This window comes from Crinia signifera, chromosome 8, assembly GCF_055691185.1.
Source record: "Crinia signifera chromosome 8, ASM5569118v1, whole genome shotgun sequence".
NCBI lineage: Eukaryota > Metazoa > Chordata > Amphibia > Anura > Myobatrachidae > Crinia > Crinia signifera.
Genome location: NC_139224.1, coordinates 122,058,977 through 122,082,690, shown reverse-complemented (window position 1 = coordinate 122,082,690; position 23,714 = coordinate 122,058,977). Strand labels below are relative to the sequence as shown.

The 23,714-nt window shown below is 46.2% G+C and overlaps 1 protein-coding gene and 1 non-coding gene across 2 annotated transcripts; both read left to right on the top strand.

Annotated features, from left to right (window-relative positions):
• Nucleotides 1-6,440: 6,440 nt before the first annotated feature.
• RPL5 (ribosomal protein L5) lies at nucleotides 6,441-18,474 on the top strand. The gene is made up of 8 exons (XM_083157089.1): nucleotides 6,441-6,588; nucleotides 7,409-7,478; nucleotides 7,557-7,672; nucleotides 8,825-8,959; nucleotides 13,059-13,261; nucleotides 14,942-15,119; nucleotides 16,388-16,476; nucleotides 18,319-18,474. Exons 1-8 carry the CDS (start codon nucleotides 6,586-6,588, stop codon nucleotides 18,416-18,418), a joined length of 894 nt encoding a protein of 297 aa, XP_083013215.1. The 5' UTR covers nucleotides 6,441-6,585; the 3' UTR covers nucleotides 18,419-18,474.
• Nucleotides 18,475-22,207: 3,733 nt separating this feature from the next.
• On the top strand, nucleotides 22,208-22,326 carry LOC146034966 (5S ribosomal RNA). The gene has a single exon (XR_014460369.1). It is a non-coding gene; the product is annotated as a 5S ribosomal RNA (ribosomal RNA).
• Nucleotides 22,327-23,714: the final 1,388 nt, after the last annotated feature.

Genomic DNA, 23,714 nt, shown 5'->3' with positions numbered 1-23,714 from the left:
GCGTTCCGGAACCTGCTCCAGGCCGCCCGGCACCGGCATCGCCTGCCCGCTCCCCGCTGTTTACGGACTCCAGGAGAGAGACGTGCTGCTATGTAACATTCACGTCTCACGCTGGACCGCTAGCCAATGGGCGCTTGCGGTCCAGCAGCCAATCAACTGGTGGCTGCTGGACCACGAGTGCCTATTGGCTAGCGCGGTCCAGCGAGAGATATGAATTTTACATAGCAGCACCAGCACGACTCTCTTCTGGAATCCGGACACAGCGGGCAGGGGAGCGGGGAGCAGCACAGGCTGCACTGAACAGCCCAGGAAGGGGAGGGGGGAGGGGACTCAGACGCACACTGGCAGGGGGGAGATGTCCCTACTGCCCCCACCCTGCTGAACCCTACTGCCCCCACCCACCCTGCTGCACACTATCGCTCCCACCCTCCCTCCAGTCCCTGCTGCACACTACAGGCGGTAGCGGGCCGCTGCACAGTTCTGTCCCCCTTGGCAATGAACAAATTTAGTCCCCCTTGGCATCGAGCATGAAGCCCCTTGGCATCGAGCATAAAGCCCCTTGGCATCGAGCATGAAGCCCCTTGGCATCGACCATGAAGCCCCTGGCATTGAGCATGTAGGTAAGTGGCACTTATGTGTCAAATGTGTAATGGGCATCTCTGTGCGGGCCATATGTATAACGGGTATCTCTGTATGTGGCATGTGTATAATAGGCATCACGGTGTGTGGCAAAGGTATAATGGGCATCTCTGTTTGTGGCATATGTATAATGGGCATCTCTGTGTGTGGCATATGTATAATGGCCATCACGGTGTGTGGCATATGTATAATGGGCATCACGGTGTGTGGCATATGTATAATGGGTATCACGGTGTGTGGAATATGTATAATGGGAATCTCTGTGTGTGGCATATGTATAATGAGCATTACGGAGTGGGGCATATGTATAATGGGCATCACGGTATGTATAATGGGAATCTCTGTGTGTGGCATATGTATAATAAGCGTTACAGAGTGGGGCATATGTATAATGGGCCAATTCTCGGCGTGCAGGTTGCAAAACTGCGGTATAAAGTAGTCTGTTCCTGCAATGCTGTGCCCCTTGCAGTGAGGCTACACCCTTGTGTGCCTAAGGCGTGCACATATTCTGCACTTTGCTGCTGGGGATTGTTATGTTACTGCCACTGTTGGGAGGAATTTTTTTTTGCAAATAGTTTTTATTGAAATTTTCAACAGGAACATAGCAATTCCGAAACAGAAAATGTAATAGATAAACAATGCAATACATTTCACAGAATCTGAATAGAACCAGACAAAAATCAAAAGCATCATTAATAATTTTGTTGGTGTTAAGTAAATAGTAAGATATATCAGCCTGAATCTTCTTGCTTCTGTTTCAGGTAGAGAAGGAAGGAGAACAATGAAAACATAGGCCCTTATTCTGATCGGTGCGGCCGGAGCCGCATATGCGGCTCCGACCGCACAGACGAATCCCCGCCTTGCGTACGGATCGCCACCTCCGTCCGTACGCGGATATGTGGCGATCCGTATGAAAGTGGACGGGGATACGCCTCCTCCACCTTGGGAGCAGCCCCTGCATTCGATGGTCGCAGAACATCGAATGCAGGGCCGCACGCTCCACCAGGTCCCGCAACACAAGACCACACGGACACTTGTCCGTGTGAAATCTTGTATTGGGGCGGGCAGCTGACATCCGGCGATGTCAGCTGCCCGCCCCCTACACGCGCGTCATGGCCTCATTACCATGCATACGCCCCGCGTTTGCATGGGAACGCCCATGAAACGCGGGGCGTATGCATAGGGAAATGAGGCTAAGTAGCCCCTCACGCCCCTATCCGCCCCCTTTGCGGCGGTCAAAAAAAGTGTGCGGCGATTTCGCCTGCACATGCGCAGAGTGCCCTCTGCACATGCGCAGAGCGAAAACATCGGCGGAACGGCCGCATGCGGCCGTTACCGACCCGATCAGAATAAGGGCCATAGTGAGGAAGAAAGTAAAAAGTAAAGGGAAGAAAGTACAGTGTTGCGGCTCTCATATCTTATATTGTATATTCTAGAAAATATTTTCGGTAGAAATAAAGGATTTCTTTGAATTGATTTGTAATGATCTGATTCCTTGTATGTCAACCAGGGGAGCCAGACAGTATTAAATGTTTGGTCTTTGGAGTTTATAGAAGAGACAACTGTTGGGAGGAATTATAGTGTTTTTTTTTTTTAAATGTAATGCCCCGCCCCTTTTGTAGCTCCTCCCATATCACTGCCCACTTTCTGCCCTGCCCACAGTTCCTGAACCTATTTTCCTACAAAAATAGCACTGGATAGAACCATTCCTTTGAGTGCAGCACCCGGGCAGTTGTCGTGTATCTTGGAGTGCTGGTAACCACGTACCTATATATATATATATATATATATATATATATATATTTATATATATATATAGAGGAAACAGAGAGCACTCACCAGTCTTCAAGCAGTATGATGCAAATAAAAACTTTTAATACATCACCAAAGTCTCAGGCATAAAGTCGACGTTTCGAGCCACGCCAGGCTCTTTGTCAAGACACAGAAACAGGATGGGTCACAGCCCATCCTGTTTCTGTGTCTTGACAAAGAGCCCGGCGTGGCTCGAAACGTCGACTTTATGCCTGAGACTTTGGTGATGTATTAAAAGTTTTTATTTGCATCATACTGCTTGAAGACTGGTGAGTGCTCTCTGTTTCCTCTATATACATTGGCTGTACCCCCATGGACTGTAGACTGAGTGTGGCACCCCAGCAGTTGTCTCTTTCTTGGAAGTTTGAGTGTGCCGGTTCTACCAACCTCTATATCTATATATATATATATATATATATATATATATATATATATATATATACACATACATACATACCACATGAAAAGCCTGCGTTTGTCCCTCTGCACCCTCACAGTCCCAGTGCTGCCTATGATTGAAAACCCTCCCATGACTAGGCTGCTGCTGCTGTTCTCCATGGGCCTGAGAAGCATGTAATGAGCTCCACCAATCAGAGCTCAGCACAAACGTCTCAGCCTCTGCCCTCTGGTGCAAAGTGTCATGGGACTTAGTCAACTCTCAGTAACGCACTGCACGTGCAATCAGTGTGCCTCGGCTCCCCATGCTCAGCACCCTTAATCATTGTCACATTGGCAGATAGGTGAAGCTGCTGAACTACCCCACTCCCATGCACAAAACCTTTAGCAAAAAAAAAAGATTAAAAAATACATGCCAACCACAGGCGGCCCCTAGCTAGGGGGGCCCAGGGGTACTGACCCCTTGTGCCCCCATCATAATCCGGCCCTGGGCATGTCCTATGGAAAGGGGGTGTAACCTCAAGGGATGTTGTGTCCTCAGGCCACGCCCCATTTTTCACCCCTCTACATCGCTGAATAGACAAAGTACACATGCACACAGCGTCCACTCCCTTCAGGCTGGGGGGACTCCCAACTGCCCCCCTTCACTGCGGGACACTGGCATCCCCAGGCGAGACGCCGGAACGTCCACAAAAACCGGGGCGTTCCTGCAGAAAGTGGAACAGTTGGGAGGCATGCTAGTCACTGTCAACCATTAGTGGTCAACCTAATGACTGTCGGCCTAGACATTGTCTACCATTTATACCGTAACCCTGCAGGAGACTCCCTGAAATAGTAGCAATCTCCCTGTCTCACTAAAGAGTCTTGAAATCTCCCTGATTTCACTTAACCTAGCAGCTGTTACATTTCCTGGGGGAAAAAATAAATCAGAGATACATAAATTCAACTGGGATCATCAGTGCCGTTCCCCTGCATTGGTTATAAGGCAAAAATGTCCATATGGCTTCATGCATTTTAAATAAGGTTTCTTTCAGCCACTTATTTAGAGCCAAATGTATAATACATTGCAAGAACAAGCCCTGACACGTATCAGTGTCCTTTCTTTAACAAGTACAGTAGAGCTTAGCAACTGCTTTGGGGATCATCTACGTTTATAAGCATTTCATGACACACCTCTCAGATGTAGCAGTACACGTCCACGCCTCTAGGTGTCACCTTCACAATCTCCCTGACATGCTTATTGAAAAGTAGGAAAGAAAGTATGATTAAATTCTTCTTTTCTCATAGTTATATACAGGTTTTCTATGATATGTATCAAACATTGACAAAAGTTCAAATATTGGGTATCCCTTTATTCATGCAAAATACTACAGATGATTTTGTGAAAATCTGGTCTATTTACAATAATTGTAAAATTAAATATTTTTGGGTACATCCTCATCTTTGCAGCCACCGCTACGCCAGTTACGTTACCTGCTACTTAACCGCTACCCTGTGTCCACGCCACCCTCCTGTGTCCATACTACCATCCTTTAGTAAAGTTGTGGCGAGCGAAGAGGAGCGAGCCACCGAGACCAAAGTGTGGCGATCGAAGCGAGCCCGCGGCGGGACGATGATGCTATGTAAGTTCTGTAGTGCAAGCAGTGGCTGAAAAAATGAAGAAGTACCATACTTGCCTACTTGACCCTCTCCATGCGGGAGAAAATGCTCTGTTCCTGGACTTCCCTGGTAATGTAGGATTGCCATCACCTGTGGGGAGCTAGGTAAAGGTGTTTCAACACAGGTGATGGCAATCATACATTACTAGGGAAGCACAGGAACAGAGCATTTTCTCCCGCATGGAGAGGATCAGGTAGGCAAGTATGTGAAGTACCATTTTCAATTACTACCCAAGATATATATTGTACTTATTATAAAATCTTCAATGTGGGAACTTGGGAAATTTACTGTGGGTCACTTATTTATTTATTTACAGTTTCTTATATAGCACAGCAGATTCCGTTGCGCTTTACAATAGTAGACAGTGATAAAACAAACTGGGTAACAACAGACAGACTTGGGGGTTAGAGGGCCCTGCTGCAAGCTTACAATCTATAGCAGTGGTAGCCAACCCTAGCCCTCGAGAGCTACCAACAGTTCACATTTTCCAGACAACCTAGCTGCTGCACAGCTGCACTCATTAATCACTGACACATTTTAAAAGATACACAGATGGAGCTAATTAGCTCACTTGTGATTCTGTGAGGAGAGCTGCAAAACATGGACTATTAGGGCGGTATTCAATGAGCCTGATTCGCCATGTTTTTATGGCGAATTTGTGCTGTTTGGCGAATTTTTGACTAAAACGGTGAATCACCCTATTCAATGACCACATGGCGAATACATTTGAAGGTTTTTTTCACCATGATTCACCGAGTAGCAATCGCTATCTTTTTATGGAGAAGTGGAATGTGAACTTTTAAAATAAAGTGTTTTGTTTTTTACATTTGGTGTAAAAAAATCAGGAATTTTATTCTGAGGAGGGGCATGCTACTTTTATTCATGTGCTGTAAGCACATGAATATATATTTAATTAAAAAAAAATATATATATATTTTTTTTACACAGCAGCCAGCAGGGGGCACCGGAGCCGAGCCGCTCATTACATATTCATATATTCACTGCACCCGATCGTTACGATCGGGTATAGTGAATGTAGGTCCCCTGCTGGCACCCCCGGGGGGCAGCCTGTGCTGCCTGGCACTCGGGGAGCCCACCTAACCCCCACAAACATTCTGGGGCAGGCAGAGAGACTTCCATTTCTCTGCCTGCCACCGTCCTGAGGCTCCCTGCGGCATACGCCGCAGGAGCTCATATTCGCCGGTCAGGGGCAGCGAGCCCCTGACACGTTGAATACCGGAGCCCGCCGGCTCCGGAACGTGGCGAATGTGCAGCGAATCCTAAAAAGGATTCGCTGCACCTCGCAGGTATTCTCATTGAATACCGCCCTATGTAGCTCTCGAGGACCAGGGTTGGCTACCCCAGATCTATAGGGATATAGGAGGGAAACACAAGGACAGGCATCAGTAATAGCATAGCAGTCCCACCAAGTTACAAGTCCAGAAGGGAAGCTATACAATACATTATTGCCTCAGAGGGTTATGCGTGTAGAACTTAAATATGATAGGCTTGCCTGAAGAGGTGAGTTTTCAGGGAACGCTTGAAAGTTTGGAGGCTAGCGGAGAGTCTAATTGTGCATGGAAGGGCATTCCATAGGATAGGAACATCCCGATGAAAGTCCTGTAATAGTGAATGGGACCTAGTTATCCGTTCAGAAGAGAGATGCAAATCTTGTGCAGAGCGGTGTGGTCAAGATGGGAGAGATTTTGTGATAAGTAGAGAGATATATGCTGGTGCACTTGTTACCACTACCACTCAATGTTACATGTTACCACCCAAGAGGACATAGCTTAATACTGCAGTGGTTAATGGCTCATTCATTCAACAGTCTGCATTAAAAAAAAAACAAAAAAACTCTGGGAGGGAGTCATACTGACTCTGACCACGTGGTGTCAGCACGCCGGGCTCTGCACACGTCTCACAGGCGATGGACGCTTCTCTTGTTTCAGGAAACGTGTCCGTCGGCCTCCTACTTACTGCGCATGCGCACTATGCACGGCCTTTTCCCAGTTCCGCAGCGCCCTCACGGTAGCGCTGTGATTCTCCGGTCCTCGCCTAGACGGGACAAAATCCGGCGACATGGTCAGTACCCGGCCCCGATACCGATGGCAATGTGTGCCTATGTCCCCCGGGCAGCGTGCATGGCGATTATGAGCTCCGGACCAGCCGGTTTGAGGCAGGATGACTGTAGATTGTGGCGGTGTCTGTGCAACTTCCAGCGTGGCCTAATGGCCGCTGCAGCCTCCGGCCGGCCGGCTGTGTCCCAGTGCCCGGATACTGCTTTCCAGTCACGTGCTTTGTTCCCCGGACGGTCTCCTCGTTTCCCCTTTGCCTATTATGTTATATATATATTGTATTTTATGTATTGTTTTTTTTTACTGAGGGCTGGCTGTGGCTGGCACCACTCCTGCCCTATCCCTGCTGGCACTCCCCTATATTATCCCTTGCTGGGTGGTGGGCACTCTTATGGTGTCTGTGAGTGCTCCATAATCTATATTTTGTATATAAAAGGTGATTCCTGTGTGTAGCTGTTACTGTGTGTATAGGCTGACAGCCTCGGTAATGTAACCATGGCCTAACTTGCAGTGGTTTGTTTTCTGGTTTACTAAGTACATACGATATTCTGTTGTAGCTGCCAGTCCTACTCCCCATGTTGTCACTAGTATTCCTACTAACCTACGTCCTCCTATTATAAAATGCCGCACATGTAGTAACACACGTTCCTTATAGAGCATGTAATGCTTGTTAATGCCACAGCCGTGTGCTTACATGTCAGTATGGATCAAGCATTCCTCTAACTACATCAGTGTGTCATGTCATTCTGTTGTATTGTTTTTGTTGCATACGAACTTTAATTTTCAATGTGTAATGTACATTGTATTAAGTCATGTCTCTGCTTTAGGGGTTTGTGAAAGTTGTAAAGAACAAGGCTTATTTCAAGCGGTACCAAGTCAAGTTCCGCAGAAGGAGAGGTGAGTACCTGTTCTGTGATGCCCATTGGTATACTCTCACTTGTTTAGTCTGAGCTGATAACTGGGTTTATTTTGCAGAGGGCAAGACTGACTACTTTGCTCGCAAGAGACTGGTTGTCCAGGACAAAAATAAGTACAATACCCCTAAGTACAGGATGATTGTGCGCATCACCAACAGAGACATCATCTGCCAGGTATATTAGTCTGTTCTTTGGGTGACTCTGCCTTGTGTGTGCGGTATTTGCTATATCCTTTTCCTACAGTATCGTATACTGAGACTGGACCATTCCTAGCAATCTTAGCGGATGACGTTAGTGAACCGGCATTATTGCCATATCGCTGTAGGGATGTGAACATGCCAAAATGAAGGTTCACTCCGGGACTGATCCGATTTCAAAGTCCTTGTGCGAACCTTTATTTTGCTATGTGAAAGCCGCATACACCAACGCACATATGGTATGGGGTCTGATGGTTATCCCATTCTAGGCTGGCACATATATTGTCCTATTCTAGGCTAGCAGTACTCTGGGGATGATGGTATTAGGATACCGGGGGGTCAGAAGGCAGACAGCCGCATCCCTGTGCTCAGCATCCAGACACCTCATGGGGAAGTATACAGAAGGTGTCCATACTAGGAACAATTACCGGGTGCTGCATGTACTTTTTTGAACTAGATTGCATCACATAAAGTTCAAACTGCATGCTGCTTTAGCTCATCTCGTGCATTTTGAACTACATATAATGCCTGTAGATTGAGGTAGGAGGGCCATGCTCGCAAGCTTACAATCGGCCTTTTACTACCCAGTTTGTATTTGTTATTTCCAATTGTAAAGTGCAACGGACTATCCTGCACTACATAGAATCTGTAACTAAAATAGTGTTCCACTCTGCACCGTCCCCTAACTAGCTTATACTACAGTCCTAAATCTTCTCCCAGTGCTGCCTAACCATTCGCTGCACACTTAAAATTGGAACACCAGCACTTAAGAATACGGTGGTGTGGGAATTCTGTGACTGGTCTTCTGAACAGCTGGCATTCGGGCATCTGCATTTTGACTGCCAATGTCCAATTGTCCGGTATTAGTACCATTTTATATAATTTTCTAGACTTCTATGCCCCCCACCTTACCAGTCAGTCATTGCATATGTGCTAATCTGACTGCACATCTAGAGTTCAACTTCTCTGAATGGGTTTTGTCTGTTTTCTAGTGTGTTAAAGCAGAGACTACTTGTTTGCCCAAATGATCAGATATTTCTTCTAATAGGCAGACTAATTGGCAAAATACTTTAGATGTGACCAATTTTATTGGCTTTGTCTAATGCTTAGATTGTTTCCTGTTTTACAGATTGCCTACGCCAGGATTGAAGGAGATATTATCGTCTGTGCGGCTTATTCACATGAGCTTCCAAAGTACGGTGTCAAGGTTGGGCTTACAAACTACGCTGCAGCTTATTGCACCGGTCTGCTGCTGGCTCGCAGGGTATGTATGTGATGTGCTTGCTCTATATTCAGATACCAGACAATCAAACACTTGGCAACATGGAGTTTGTTGTTTTACCTTAGACTTTGGGTTTTTTATATTCTTGTCTGGATATTCTTACTTTGTATGGCATAGTGAGTGGATGTCCGCTGTTTGTGACCCACCCTTTGTAAAGCTGTGGCATGTACATCGCACAGGTGGTAAGCTTCTCTGACTGGTGAATACACGTCTCATGCCGAGCTGTAATAATCCTGCTTATTCAGATACTTTGCCAGTGTATGTATTGGTTATTTAAAAATATTTTGTTTGTCTCTCCATTGCAGTAGTTTAGCTAGTTTAAAGCTGTGACAAACAGGGTTATTTTAAGCACATATCTTTGGCAATATGATCGCTGAGCGACCATATTGCCAGTGATTTGTATGTGTGGTGGGCAATCGGGTGCGTGTGCCAGTGTTCAGCTCCTAATGGTTGCTGGTACATGCTCCTGCGACCAGCAATCTACCCCTGCAGCTCCCGCGGCAGGGTCTCCTTTTCATCGGGGACCATCTCTGGTTGCTGATGAAAACTGACACTAAGCAATATATTGCACTGTGTGTACACAGCTTAAGTCTCTCTGGGCAAACTCCGTCCACTTACTGCTTCCTCTTGGTTAGTGCTCGGTTTATGTTTCCTATAGGTTAGAAACCAGTATCTGACTGGTCTTGATTCTATGGTGAAACTGGTTATTGATGGCCTTCAGTTTAATCCATATGAGGTTGGATTTTGCTGTGTTTTTTGATCACTTGGAACGTTTGATCTGTGGGTATGACTATTCCGAGGTTGCAGAGCGGTCCGATTTTCCATTGTATGCGCGGCACTACGGATGGGGCTGCTGTTAATGCAGGTGATGCTACAGATGGAATCTGATACCCAAAATGCTTTGCACCAGAAGCATTTCAGATATTTGAACTTGAAATACATGGCAGGAGATGGATGTTGAGCTGGCCAAGGCGGTGGGGTTGAAGAGCTGGACAGTTAAGCTGGCCATACACCTAAAGATTTAATGTACAAACTGGCTAGTTGACAAGAACTGTCATTCAGATATTACCAGATCTTTGTTCCGTTTTCCAGTATTTCAAAACATATGGTCGGTCTTCGCTCCCATAAATTACCAGATTTTTCTTCCAACCAGGCAGATTGGACAATACATGTTTAGGTCTATGGCCAGCTTTAGGCTGCCAATCAGAATAGCTGACAAGCCACACTTTAGGGCTGTACACACGTTTGGATTTTTGGCCATTTTCGATTCGATTTTGCTTATAGGAGCAAAATCAGATCGAATCCTGTAAGAAATCGTTTCGGTTTGTTGTTCCTTTCGATCTAAATTCGATTCGATGCGCGCTCCCGTTTTCGCCAAATCGAACAAAAAAATCCTCTATGCAGCCAAGGAAATCTCGAAAGGGATCTAGTAAATTGAATGTGTACAATGTACCATGAATGTATATCAAATTCTATATCGAATTCGATATCTAATGCAAAAGTAGAGATCTAATGCCAAATCGAATGGAAAGATCTAATGCCAGATCTAATAGAAAATCGAATCTAACATCAAATCAAAAGCAAATCGATGTGTGTGTACTGGGCTTATCAGCCATCAGCTATTGATACCAGATGTCACAGCTGCCCATAATCCGGTTTATAGTATATTAAAGCTTTAAATATTACAGATAAGGGAGACTCAACCAGTACTGCTTGAAAGTTTGCATGGTTTTCCAATTGCAGGAAGCGGCTGGAATTGCAGCTAATTTCCATGCGATTTTGTACTGTAATGGCATAGTTTGCCGCAAAATCTGAGAAGAGCTGGGGAACTGCATGTTCGTTACTCTAATTCAGTGGTTCACAAACTGTGGGCTCCTATCACCTCTGTATTGGGTCCTCTGTTCTTTCAGTCAGTGATCCAAGGAGTTTGATAGCAAGTGGTTGGAGTCTGAAATAACAGACCACTCAATTGCTAAGAGAGGAGAAATTAAGCAGCTAAAACAGCCTAGCGAGAACACTAGCATATATCCACAGGGGACATATGGCTGCCAGCAAGGGATCTCCCGGGTACTGGTGCTTCTGTGTGACACCACTATTATCGGCCTAATCAAGGATGGTGACGAGACTGCGTACAGGCATGCAGTGGAGAAGCTGACACAGTGGTGCAGCAGCAACAACCTCGATCTAAACCCCCACCAAAACAGTTGAGATGGTGGTCGACTACAGGGAAAAAAACAAATGCACTAGCCCCGCTAACAATAGCCCACGCAGTGGTGTCGCGGGTTGATTCCTTCAAATTCCTAGGGACAACCATGTCCAGTGACCTAAGATGGGGATTAAACATAACCACAAACATCAAAAAGGCCCAACAGCGCCTGTTCTTCCTGAGGCAACTCAGGAAATTCAACATCCCACAGGAGCTGCTGTGCGTATTCTACACCGCCATCGTGGAGTCTGACTTATGTTCCTCGATCACAATCTGGTACGGTGGCGCAAGCGAGAATGACAAACAAAAACTGCAGAGGGTAGTCAAGACTGCGGAAAGGATCATAGGGACCGACCTTCCCCCGATAAGGGATCTGTTCTCATCCAGGGTAAGGAAACGTGCTGAGAAGATCGCAAACGACAAGCTGCATCCTGGTCACAACCTGTTCGACATCCTACCATCCAGAAGACGGTTCAGGTCCATCCCTGTCAAAACGTCCAGATCAGCAAGAAGCTTCTTTCCATTAGCCGTCCATCACATGAACAATCCAATAAAAGCGAATGCAATCCCAATATCAACAGCCAAACAACGTTTCCCTACTTGGCGACCTGACCACCATAGTCGTAGCTAGAAATTAAATGCTTGTAATGTCTTTATGTAATATATGTAATGTCTCCCTCCCCCCCCCCCCCCTTTTCATCCCTGCTTGATGCTGCACTGTAATCCACAAAAAATTCCTAGTGTGCGCAAGCACACATGGCCAATAAAGTTGATTCTATTCTATAGGCAGAGTGTAGTCGCTCAAGAGCCAGCTCTCAATAAGCCATCCTCTGCATTTGTGAAAACCTATTCTGTAAAGATCCTCATACACTGAGGGGAGACGTTGCTTGCGATTTCCCCAACACCACCTTGAGGTGCTGGACAGCAGTCCTTCTGCATGTGATCCCAACCAAGCCTGCCCGTCTCAGAGGCTTGTGCACCCAGGGCAATTCACAGGCTCCGGTGCAATGGTCTGCATTGCATTGGACCTGCTGCCCTTCACCTGCCATTTGAGATTTCTTCCTGCAATCACCACAATTGCAATATATTAGCCTAAATGGCAGGTGGATTGCCTAGTATATGGGAAGCACCAAGCAGACTTTATAGTATATGCATGTGGAGGGGGGAACATCATTAAGTAAACACACTGCCTCCCCATTGCATTAGCAGGATACGGTCACGAAGTCTATAGCAAGTAGGTCGACATGGCATTTTTCACACTTTAACTGACGTGCCGACAGGCTGTATTTCATGCCCTACCATCTACTAGGGCATGGTGGGAGAATAAAAGTAGTGTGCGTATCAGGTGCCCGAAGCATGGCAAGCCATGTGAGGACGCAATGCTACGTTTCGGTGTCAATGTCGAAATTCAGGACAATAAGTGAAACCCCATGTCAACCTAATGCCTGAACTACTTGCTGTCTATCCAATGATCTATACCCCAATTAGCAGTCACTTCACTTGTGCCTCTTCAATGCTGCTGTGCATGTGTGGTCTGACGATGTGTTGACTATTCTGTGGTAACTAGTATGAGAACCCTGCTCTAGGTGCTCAGCTAGAAACTAGATGGAATGAGCTAGGTAGAATGTGTTGGCAAAATATATCATTTGTTGCGGTAGGAAGCCTCTGGAATTACACGCACTAGACTGTTCATTCAGTTTAACATAACAAACAGAAAATTGTGGGCAATCATGCTGGGAGATGTAGTGCTACAGGTTGCTTACCCCTGGAATGTCATGGTGTTATATGTTCAAACTCCTTTTTATTAGTGCTACATGCATACTAACATTTGATTAGAAGTAAAGAACTATCTATTTACAAGTTTATGTTCTACAGCTGCTCAACAAGTTCAGCCTTGACAAGGTATATGAAGGCCAAGTGGACGTTACAGGAGATGAGTACAATGTGGAAAGCATTGATGGGCAACCTGGAGCCTTCACCTGTTACCTGGACGCAGGTCTCACCAGAACCACCACTGGAAACAAAGTATTCGGTGCTCTTAAGGGAGCTGTAGATGGCGGCCTGTCCATTCCTCACAGGTGAGCTGGGCAGTCTGCATTAAGTCATCCAGGTGACGGTCTGATGCTTCTGCATTGTGGTGGGTTTTGTTTAAGGGTGCCGGACGGGGTCCCGACAGTCAGGATCCGACTGTTAAAACACCGACAGACGGGTTCCCGACGGCCACTGGCTGTTCTCCCTCGTGAGGGTCCACATCCCTCATAGATATAGAATAGGTGGTGAGAGTACCGAGCCACCGTGCCCACAGCGTGGTGAGTGCAGCGAGCCTGCAAGGGGCTTTGTTGCACTCGCCATGCTGTCTGAGTCCGGCCAGTCGGGATCCCGACATCGGGCTAATGACTGACTGAACCCTATACCACACCCTTGTTTAATAGGGTACTGCTAAAAGTGTTTTTTAAGGCTTTGAAAGCTAGGAGGGTGGTGGTTTCATGGATTTGATATTGTAGTTACTGGCTTTGTAGCCAACTGCTTTTGGTGCAATATATGTAATTTTTTTTTTTTACATTAGTTTTCCACTTATACCCCTCACACTGCAGCTCTTAAATGGTAAATTGCCTTTTTTTTTATTTATTTTTTTAGTTTTTTGAACGGGTAGTGCTGCAGTGTGAAAGCACCAGTTTTAAATTAAATAAAACCGGTAATTCAAAAAAGGAACCTACACGTTTCAGACCCATTATTTGTGCACTGTGAGCAGTTCTCTAAAACTTAGAGCAGGCATGGCCAAACTATAGCCCTCCAGTGGTTGTAAAGGTTCGTGGAGTGCTGGGCATCCGGGAGCCAAGGTGCATAAAAAAAAAACCCCATACAAATTAATAGTAAGCCACATTGGGTTTGGGATTGAAAAATGCTCAATCCTGGGATTGGCATCCCTAAAAATATAAATAGCCCCTGTCCCCCTTATGTTAGTGGAGCCTTTCTGCTATGGGGCAGGCAGCAGCTGCGACACTGGACGGGTGTGATTTCTGTGTGTGGCCGGGAGTGGTTGGGCGCTGCAAGCATGTTCTGGTGCCAGAGGTGTATCGCTGTAGCCTGCGCAGTGTTGCACCTCCGGGCTGGAACCTGTTCGCCGCCTGCTCTCTCCATTGTCACAGGATAAGTCAGAGGCCAGAACCCGCTCGCCATCCACTAGTGAGTGACAGGCCGGAATACATTCGCCACCTAACATCTCTCGGCCGTACCCTGGGTTCTCTGCTGCCCAGCAATAGACTGCAATACCGAAATCCGGGGATTGGATAGTCCAATCCCGGGATTGAAATTCCGTACCTTTTGGGGCCAAATCCCGGGATCCCGCTGGGATTGGCCACCCTGCCGTCCCCATTTATCAAATTCCCATTTATCAAATTCCCATTTATCAATCTTATGTGCAGCCTGTCTGACCTCCTGACTTGATCCAATGTGCACAGGAGCGCGCATCGGGTTAGAATGGGAGTCAAATAAATGAGATTTGGTCTGCCTTATCGGCCTGATCTGTCAATCTGGTTCATTCAGACCAAATCTCACTAGTGTATTGGGGCCTTAAGAGTAGTCGTGTGTGCACCCCTTTCCAGTCAGCTTCCCACATGTCTATATTAATGTGTCCGGAATGAATGCAACAAATCTGATAAGAGCTGTACCAGTGGGAAAGACAATGTTCTTATGTTGTTGAAGTATCTTGAAGACTACATGAGAATTTAGTATACATTATATTTTATTTTTTAAAGCACAAAACGTTTCCCCGGCTACGACTCTGAAAGCAAAGAGTTCAACGCTGAAGTGCACCGCAAACACATCCTGGGCCAGAACGTGGCGGACTACATGCGTCTGTTGATGGAGGACGATGAAGAGGCATACAAGAAGCAGTTCTCACAATACATAAAGAATGGCATCTTACCAGACCAGGTATGTCTTTCCATGTGGATGCTTCTGATTGGGCACATGCTTTTTTGGAATCTTTCTTTTCTTTATGAGAATGGTCCAATGCACCTACACTCTGAATTTACACATTGCATCCAAGTCATGAGATCGGGTAACATAACACCACACCCAGGAATGCCTCTGGCTTTCCTCATTTTGCCGATTGTTCCCATTTTCCCTGTAAACTGCTGATATTTTGCTGGAAGATGGATGGAGTCTGGCAGTGGGCACTGTACTCTTATGCTCTCTGGAGGTATTAGGTGGTGGCTTCTGGTCTGAGAACTGGTGCACATGTTGTGGTCATAATGTCTAAAGTTGTGCTCTGCAACTTGTAAAGAACATACTTGTGGCTTGACAACCCCTGTCCACAATTTTTATTTGAGCTTCATAAACAATTCCATTACTTTATCAGATTGTGTAGTCTTATTCTACTAGAAGTGGTGATAGGATGAGTATTCTGCTTCTCAGCGTTTCCCAGGCTGTATTATGTTCTTGACAGCCTCATATGGCTTTTAACTAATCAAATACTGGAATTAGTTCCCTATAGAATATAGGCCGAACAGCTGGGGAAGGGCTTCCCTGTGCACCCATGTAAAGTTTTGTCGGGACAGTCAGGGGTGATGTCAGACCCCTCCCTCCTATCTTGTCACTCTGTATGTGGCATTGGGACACGGTCGGTTGACCTAAAGATGGTCTACTCCTCTATGTTGACATACTGCAAGGTCGACAAGTCATTAGGTTTACACAGGCATGTCCAAACTCTGACCCTCCAGCTGTGGTAAAACTACAAGCACCAACATGCCTTGCCAGTTTTGCTATTAGGGAATGCTAAAACTTGGCAAGGTATACTGGGATGTTTAGTTTCACAACAGCTGGGTCACAGTTTGGACATGCCTGGGTTAACACAAGCATCCACATGGGTGCAGTGGGAGAATAAAATAGTGCGCCGAGCTTAGCATGGCGAGCCATGCGAGGACACATTTAATCCTGTGTCTGTCGACATTCGGGGCAAAAAAAACTGACAAACCCCATGTCGACCAAATGCTCCATACCCGCAGCATCCTTCTAAAATAAGACTAGCAGTAACGCTACCTTACATTATAGGTGTATGACTGACTGACTGAATTCAGCAGCGATGGGAAATTGTGACCGATTTGTGTTCAGCTCAATTGGCAACTATGGCCAGGGCTTATGTGTAAATTTGGCTATAATAAAGTATGGTTACATATTACATTAACAACTTTATATTTCAGATGGAAGAAATGTACAAAAAGGCTCATTCCGGTATAAGGGAGAACCCTGTTCACGAAAAGAAACCCAAGAAAGAAGTCAAAAAGAAGAGGTATGTAATCAGACTAGCATGTAACAATGACTATGTAATATGTGCTCAGAATGTAGACTACAGATGTCTGCATCAGCCAGGCAGCCACATCACCATTCACTGCTTTTCTGTGAGATGCAGAAGCCGGTACTTGTGTACTTTCATGGCGCTGTGTGTCTGTCGTGCTACGCTCGCCCGCGCTACAGGCTTGGTGGCTAAAATAAAATTCTAAAATAACCTCCATGCCAACGTGGATAGTGGGGGTATGAATTATCCACATTGGCATGGAGTTTACAGCCCCACAGCTGGACAGATGCACGCCACCATGCTGGCGCTGTGAAACTACACAAGTACCCAGAAGCCAATCTCTGGTGATTGGTGCCGCAAAGATGAGGATGGATACATCGTAACATTCTGGCATCTTCTCTGGATTTTTTTGTTGTATAAAGGTGTAGGTTGCAACTAGGAGTGGAGAAGACTGCACATAATTTGGTATGTGACACTTGTATACCTGTGTACAATATAGAGGGGACTGACTTTAAATTAATTCGCAGTCCCTTTATGTTGTGACAGATATATTTTCTGCAGCCAGCAAGGCACCTTGGCGTTGGTTTTGAGGCTAGATGTAGGATGAATTCCCCCACTTTCTCGCATCTTTTGGTGTATTCCACTGAGCTGCAATGGTCACATTGGATCATCTTGAATGATCTTGCAGCCCTGGCTTCTACATGTGTTGTGCAGCTTTATAACCTGTCCATTATCCATTGTTCATAACTTCTGTCTTGGATGCCTTGCTGCTGTACTAAACTTCAGTTCAAAAAAAGTTTTCCCTCTGACCATTGCTTGCATGATGACCTCTTTGCATTCTAAATCAATAGATGTGTACCCAGCAATATTGTGGGTGGCAGAACCAGATATTTGCAGGTGCATACACACTTGCTAATACTGGGAGCAGCAGTCATGACCCTTGCTAGCGATGTCCTGCATGTGGTGACAGTGTCACTGACTATGTGTACCACATACCAGACTATTTGAAGATTGTCATTCCAATTGTCTGTACCCAGCTTAAACAAATGATCCTTACAGTAGTATCTGGTCCTCATTCCAGCAACTTTCCATCTCCAACGTATTTTCCTGATTCTAGTTCTATCCTAAAACAGCCCTTGGTCAGACCCCTGCTGCTTTTCTACTATGGTGATATTACAACAAAGCTCTGTCTACAAAAACTCAAAATGATCTAATGTTTCTGCACTGGCATCTTTCAGTCCCTGTTTAAGTATGAAATTATTACTATTCTGGAAGCAGAACTGGCCGAAACAGTGACCCATGCCACTCCCAGCTTCCTTCCCTCAATCAGCCTTCATGAAGCCGGTTTTATCCAAGATACGAATGTCTTCAGTGATCACTTGTAAATCTAACTGCGCCCTCATGTGGTGCATTTTGGGGTTACGCTCCTGAGCAAATCACAACGCAAAGTACAACAAATGTGCCGCACATATATTTTGGTCTAAATAGCATCTAGTTCAAAACACGCTGCTGTAGCATATCGCCAGCATTATCAATTGGATCTATTCCAAAACGCACAGTGCACATCACACCATGTGTGGGCAGCTTTAGGACTTGTTTCCAATTCTTCACGTTCCCCTCCAATGCAGAGAACATACTGTAGTTGAGGGCTTCATACCAATGTTGTATTGCCTATAGTTCTTTATTGCATACTCTTATCCAAACCAGTATGGATGATGACAAGGATTGAAGTAATTGTACCCAGAGATGTGTCAAAGAATAAATCTCTGGACAAAAATTCAATGATAAAGTAAGCTGTGTCGGATTTGGATATTAATTATGGCTTCTATTTTCCAGGTGGAATCGTGCCAAAATGTCACTGGCGCAGAAAAAAGACCGCATTGCTCAGAAAAAAGCCAGCTTTCTCCGAGCTCAGGAAAAGAATGCCGACAGCTAAACTGGGTTTCTTGCCATTTTGTACAAGAGTCTCTTAAAATAAATCTATTCACACCACTTGCAGTGTTTGTTCTCCAATGCTTTTTGTATTAGGTCTATTACATAAACTTCATTCAGGGTCTGGGTATTCAGCAAATCAATAATGAAATACACCCAATCTGTTACACTGGTCATCTTTGTGCAAAGTAAAAACATACTAAAATTTCTTCTGCGGCAGACGTCAGGGGCCAGAGGGATTACATTGGGTAGAGAGTGAGGTCACGACCTTTCCAGCACCAGAAAGGATAAAACTTCTGGACTGCCCAGAGACAGCCCTGGCTCCTCCCTCCTCTACCCCGCCTCCTAGGCTAGCTTACTTTCAGTTTTGATTGTGCTGGCAGGAGCCAACACGCATTTTGAAAGGGCTGCTGTTAAAGCAGCTTAAACTTCGTTTTTAATTTTTTTTTTATTCTTATTTTTACACTGACTGGAGTCAGTGACAGAGCAGCAGCGCTGGGGGTCTGTTAGATCCCTGCACTGCGCTCCATCACCCGGGACCCGGCAGCCCAACACCACCCACGTGGCTCCCACAAGCGGAGGTGTTCGGCTGGCTCTGAAGCACTGGAGAGCACAGCCGCGACGGGGACCGGGACATCAGCGGTGACAACCGCTTTCAGGTAACGCGCTCCCCGCTGGGAGTGCGAATGCGCACGCAGTTATAGCGGCTGAGCAGCCCGGTGGGGGGGATCGCCGGGCTGCACTAGCAAGCGGCCAGAACGCCTCCTTTCACTAGGTGTGCACCCTGACCCGCTGGACCACCAGGGAGACTTTGAGTGTGGGCAGCGGCGTCGGTATGCGGGGCCGCCCGGCAAGCGCCGGATCCCCGCCATTTTACCGACGCCGCATGAGTCATGAAATCCCGGTGGCCATTTGCTAGTAGGGGGAAGGGAGCCTCTCCTCACACAGCCCCTCTCCCGGAGACAGGAGCTAGGATGTACCCACGGGGTTTCCAGCCCTGATCTCTTCCTGCCTGCCTGCTGCACGTGTAAGAAGGACACAGAGAGCTCTCTGCCAGTCTGGAGTTCCATCTCTTCACTGCCGGGCCATATGGGCAAATCCCACCTGTACCTCTCCTACTGGAGCACAGGGTACAGTACTTTATGCTCCTGCCGGCCTATGTGCTTTGCGGAGCTCAGTGCCACTTTTATTATTATATGCATTGTGCTGTGTCTCATAACTGTGTTAACACCATCACTGCATGTCAGAAGTATAGGTGTTAGCTGTACCAGTTTAGCTGCCTCTTGTACAATGTCAGAGGACAGCGATAGTGACACAGGGACTCCTATATTGGTGTCCTGCACACATTGCAAGGCTGGCCCAAGTACCACCGGCCAGCCTGGGCATATGAGTATAGCCTGATGGCGCGGCTACCCTTTCAAAAAGGGACGCCATTGTAAGGACGGAGTCCATGGTACTTTCCCAGCTATCAGGCGGTTCTGGCGGTCATTTTAACATACTTGCCGCCATTGCACGCTGCTGGAGGCTCCTGACTGCTAATGCCAGGGCTGTGCTCAAGCTTGTCCTGGTTAACTGCATATTGAATGCAGCTGCTCCCCCAGGTTCTGTGTTAAGACAGTGGGGTTTAGAGCATAGTGGGACAGTATTGGGCTGTATGTAAATTAGGTCATAGCACTCCTGTGTTATATACCATGGTGTTGTTGATTGGCCTGTGGCAGCTCATCTCCTTATACTGTCTCTCTTATCCAGTGATTCTATCTCTGGTTACCTATACCTACTCTCTCTCCCTGTGTGTGTGTAGTGTATATATTGTCAGGTGGAAAGTGTATAACTCAGTTTACATTGTCATCTGAGGCCTGAGGCCATATACCCTGTTGCCTTGCCTGATGTATTTTTCCTCCGTGACATAGAGATCGTTAGATTTCTGCAATAAGCCTCTAATTGTGCAATGTGTATCTGCTGGCTGACAAAATAAAAACCCCTTCTTGCTTTCTTCCAGAAAGATACTGTGTTCTCAGATTACAGTTTATGGGGGGACAGTTTGCTGCCAGCTAGGTCATACAGAGGACAGCAGGAAGTCTTATACCCTGCTATCAGGGTGACACAGAGGTCACTGCCTTACTCTAATGCACAGATACTGAGGGTAACATTGCACTGTCACATACAGAGGACAGCAGGAAGTCTTATACCCTGCTATCAGAGTGACACAGAGGTCACTCCATTAATCAAAGGCAAGGGCAGCAATGTCTAATGCAGGTAGCATGACTTGTATGTTACTAACTCATGAGTTAGCAAAGTTATCCATAGCAAGTCAATTAGAAATCACAGTGTGTGCAGCCATTGCAGTTCTGGTCCAGACACTTAGTGTAAGACACCTCTGCTAACTTTTAAACCCTGTCGGAACATAGTCCAGGCCTGTTTTACCCTAATAGAGCAATAGCTCAATCAGCAACGCTCCCGTCTCTTAAGTAGACAAGGCGCACGGCTATAAGGATTCAGTCCCCACAAAACAGGGGTTATTTCATGTTCTGACAGGGCACTATGGTAAACGTCACCAACGGTGGACTCTGAGATGTAATTTCTCCACAGGATAACCTTTGGTATTCCTGGTCATTGGAAGTTGGAACATTGCACTGTCACATATAGAGCTGGTTGTGGTGTGTACGCACAATACAATCCAGTGTGGGATCTGACTATGTAGTCGGATTTACATTCGGATCACATGCATCTAACATGCAGATCGCACATTTGAGATAATTTGACTTAGTATTCCTCCAGGCCTCTAGTAGCCTTGCACCCCAGCGGGGTAGCATTTTTGGGAGATGCAGCTGTGGAGGTGCAGTACGAACTGTGTAATGGTTAACATTACTACCTCACGGCACTGATGTCAATCTATATTCATACCACACTGGATATGCCCAATCTCATTTGAGATCACATGGGAACACCAGCTGTTGTAGATAACATGGGTTCCATTCAAACAACGCCATTACCCTAACTGGGTGGAGTTTATGTATATTCTCCACGTAATTGCGTGGGATTACTCCGGGTGCTCCCGTTTTCTCCCACAAACAATTCGGTTTGTCATTTCTTATGGTTCTCCTTTAAGTTATGTTAGCGGAGTAACACTGGCTGTAGCTTTTATAATTAAAAGCTAATATGGCCTTGACTATGCATCCCTTCAGGGACGCAATCTCACTTTGGTAGAAGTTTTACTGGTTGCCAATGTTGACGGCCTTGTTCATTTCAGCGCCACCATATGCTATATACCAATATGTTGCCTCTTAATCTGTACGACCTATTGTATAGGGGTACATGAATGCATATGTTTATGTTTGTAGGCATTTGTGTATGTACATGTGTGTATATATATATGTACATACACAATATATATATATATATATATATATATATATATGTATATAAGTGGATATATATAGCGGTGCTAGGTCAGCATTCTCGCTTCTTACATTCAAACAGCGGTTCGATATAGTTTCCTGTTTGTTTGTTTTCTAATGTATCTACATACACATACATTATAACCAAAACTGATCCTTTTGGTAAATCCGTGTTTTATACACGCAACAGTACATCTTAAGACATAGACTGGATAATGCTATTATGGAAAAGATGCTTCTGTCTTGAAACCTAAGTGAAAAAGACAGTCCTGTGGGATTTCTGCAAGGTAGAACCTTGGTTTCTAGGTCACCCTGTGCAGGTCCAGTCGGGTGATGCAAAAAAGGGTGGTTTGTTATCAACCACTAGGGTGACACTCTGAGTGGGCCGGCTATGAGCCTACGGCCACACCACCCTGAACACGCCTGATCTCGTCTGATCTTGGAAGCCAAGCAGGGTCAGGCCTGGTTAGTACTTCGATGGGAGACCATCTGGGAATACCAGGTGCTGTAGGCTTAGGCCTCCCGCTTCTTCCAATGGGAGCGCAAGATCCCGGCCTTGTTGGCAAAACTATACCAACAGATGGACCCTCCCTTCGGAGGTGTTCCTGTGGTTGGTAGGCCATTGGGGTGGACCAATGGTGGTTTGATGGCTTTGCGTCACATTTACCAGGTCACCCTGTATGTGTCCAGGTCTCGAGACCCTGCAGGTTACAGAGTCCACGCTCTGTTATGTCAGTCCAGTGGCTATTCGTGCGGAGGTAGGCTTTTCACCATTTTTGCTCCTCCTCAAAGTAATTTGTACATTAAAAGTGGAGGTGGGGGCACCTTAATCCAGGAGAATCTGGTTCTCGGATCTGTGAACCCTGTTAGGGGTCTCTCTTATCTGTCTGCCTCTGGGGCCAGAACTGCTCACAGGGCTGTTAAGACAACCTAATTAAAAGCCACGGGATTGAATTCAATCCCAGAATTTACCATTTGTCTAGGGTTTTGTCCTTTCGGTAGAAGTAGTGGGGGCTGGCCTCCGCCTGTTTCTTTAAAGCAACAGGGCTCAGCTCTCTCCTTTGTATTCCACAGCCTATGAGCTCTGTGGTATGATCTCCGCTCATTCTTGCAGGGGGTCCTGCAGATCCAACCTCTGGTTGTTACAAACATGGTGGTTTGATAAAATCTTTCTCTGATTCTTTGGGCCCTTTAGGGCTCTTTACAGGCTAACTGGGACAACGGTTTTCCTGTTGACCGTTGCTGCTGGGTGTCTGCCCGGTAGGCTCTGTTAGGTCAATCGCCTTTCATAGTCTTTCATTCTCATAGAACGGATTCTTTGAAACGTTACTTTACACCTCACAAGGTGGTTCCTGAATTTCAAGTCATCCAGGAGATAGTGATCCCTGCCCTTTGTAGGCCGGCGGTCTCTCCTGGGCAGCAATCAACTGGAGATGGTCTGTGCTTTGCACGACTATGTACATCACGCTGTAATACTTTGGCCATCTGACTCTCTCTTTATCCACTAGAGAATTCATAAGAGGGGCTGGTCTGCTACCATGCAGACTATTGCCAGCCGATATCTGCGGTCGTTTATCAAGCAGGATTCCTTGTTCACCTCACTCTCCGTTCTTGCAGGGGTACGGGCTCATTCCACTACATCTGTGGGTGTGTTTCGGGCTTTTACAGGTGGTGCAACGGCAGAGCAACTTGATAAGGCGGCAACTTGGTCGTCTGCCAACGATTTCTTACGCTTTTTTGCGTTTGTTATGTTTGCCTCTCAGAACTCGGCATTCGTCCAGAATATACTGGCCGCGGCACAGGCGCGTCCCCACCCTTAGGTGGCTGCTTTAGGACATCCCAATGTAATCCCTCTGGCCCCTGACGTCTGCCGCAGAAGAAACTGAGATTTATGTCTTACCT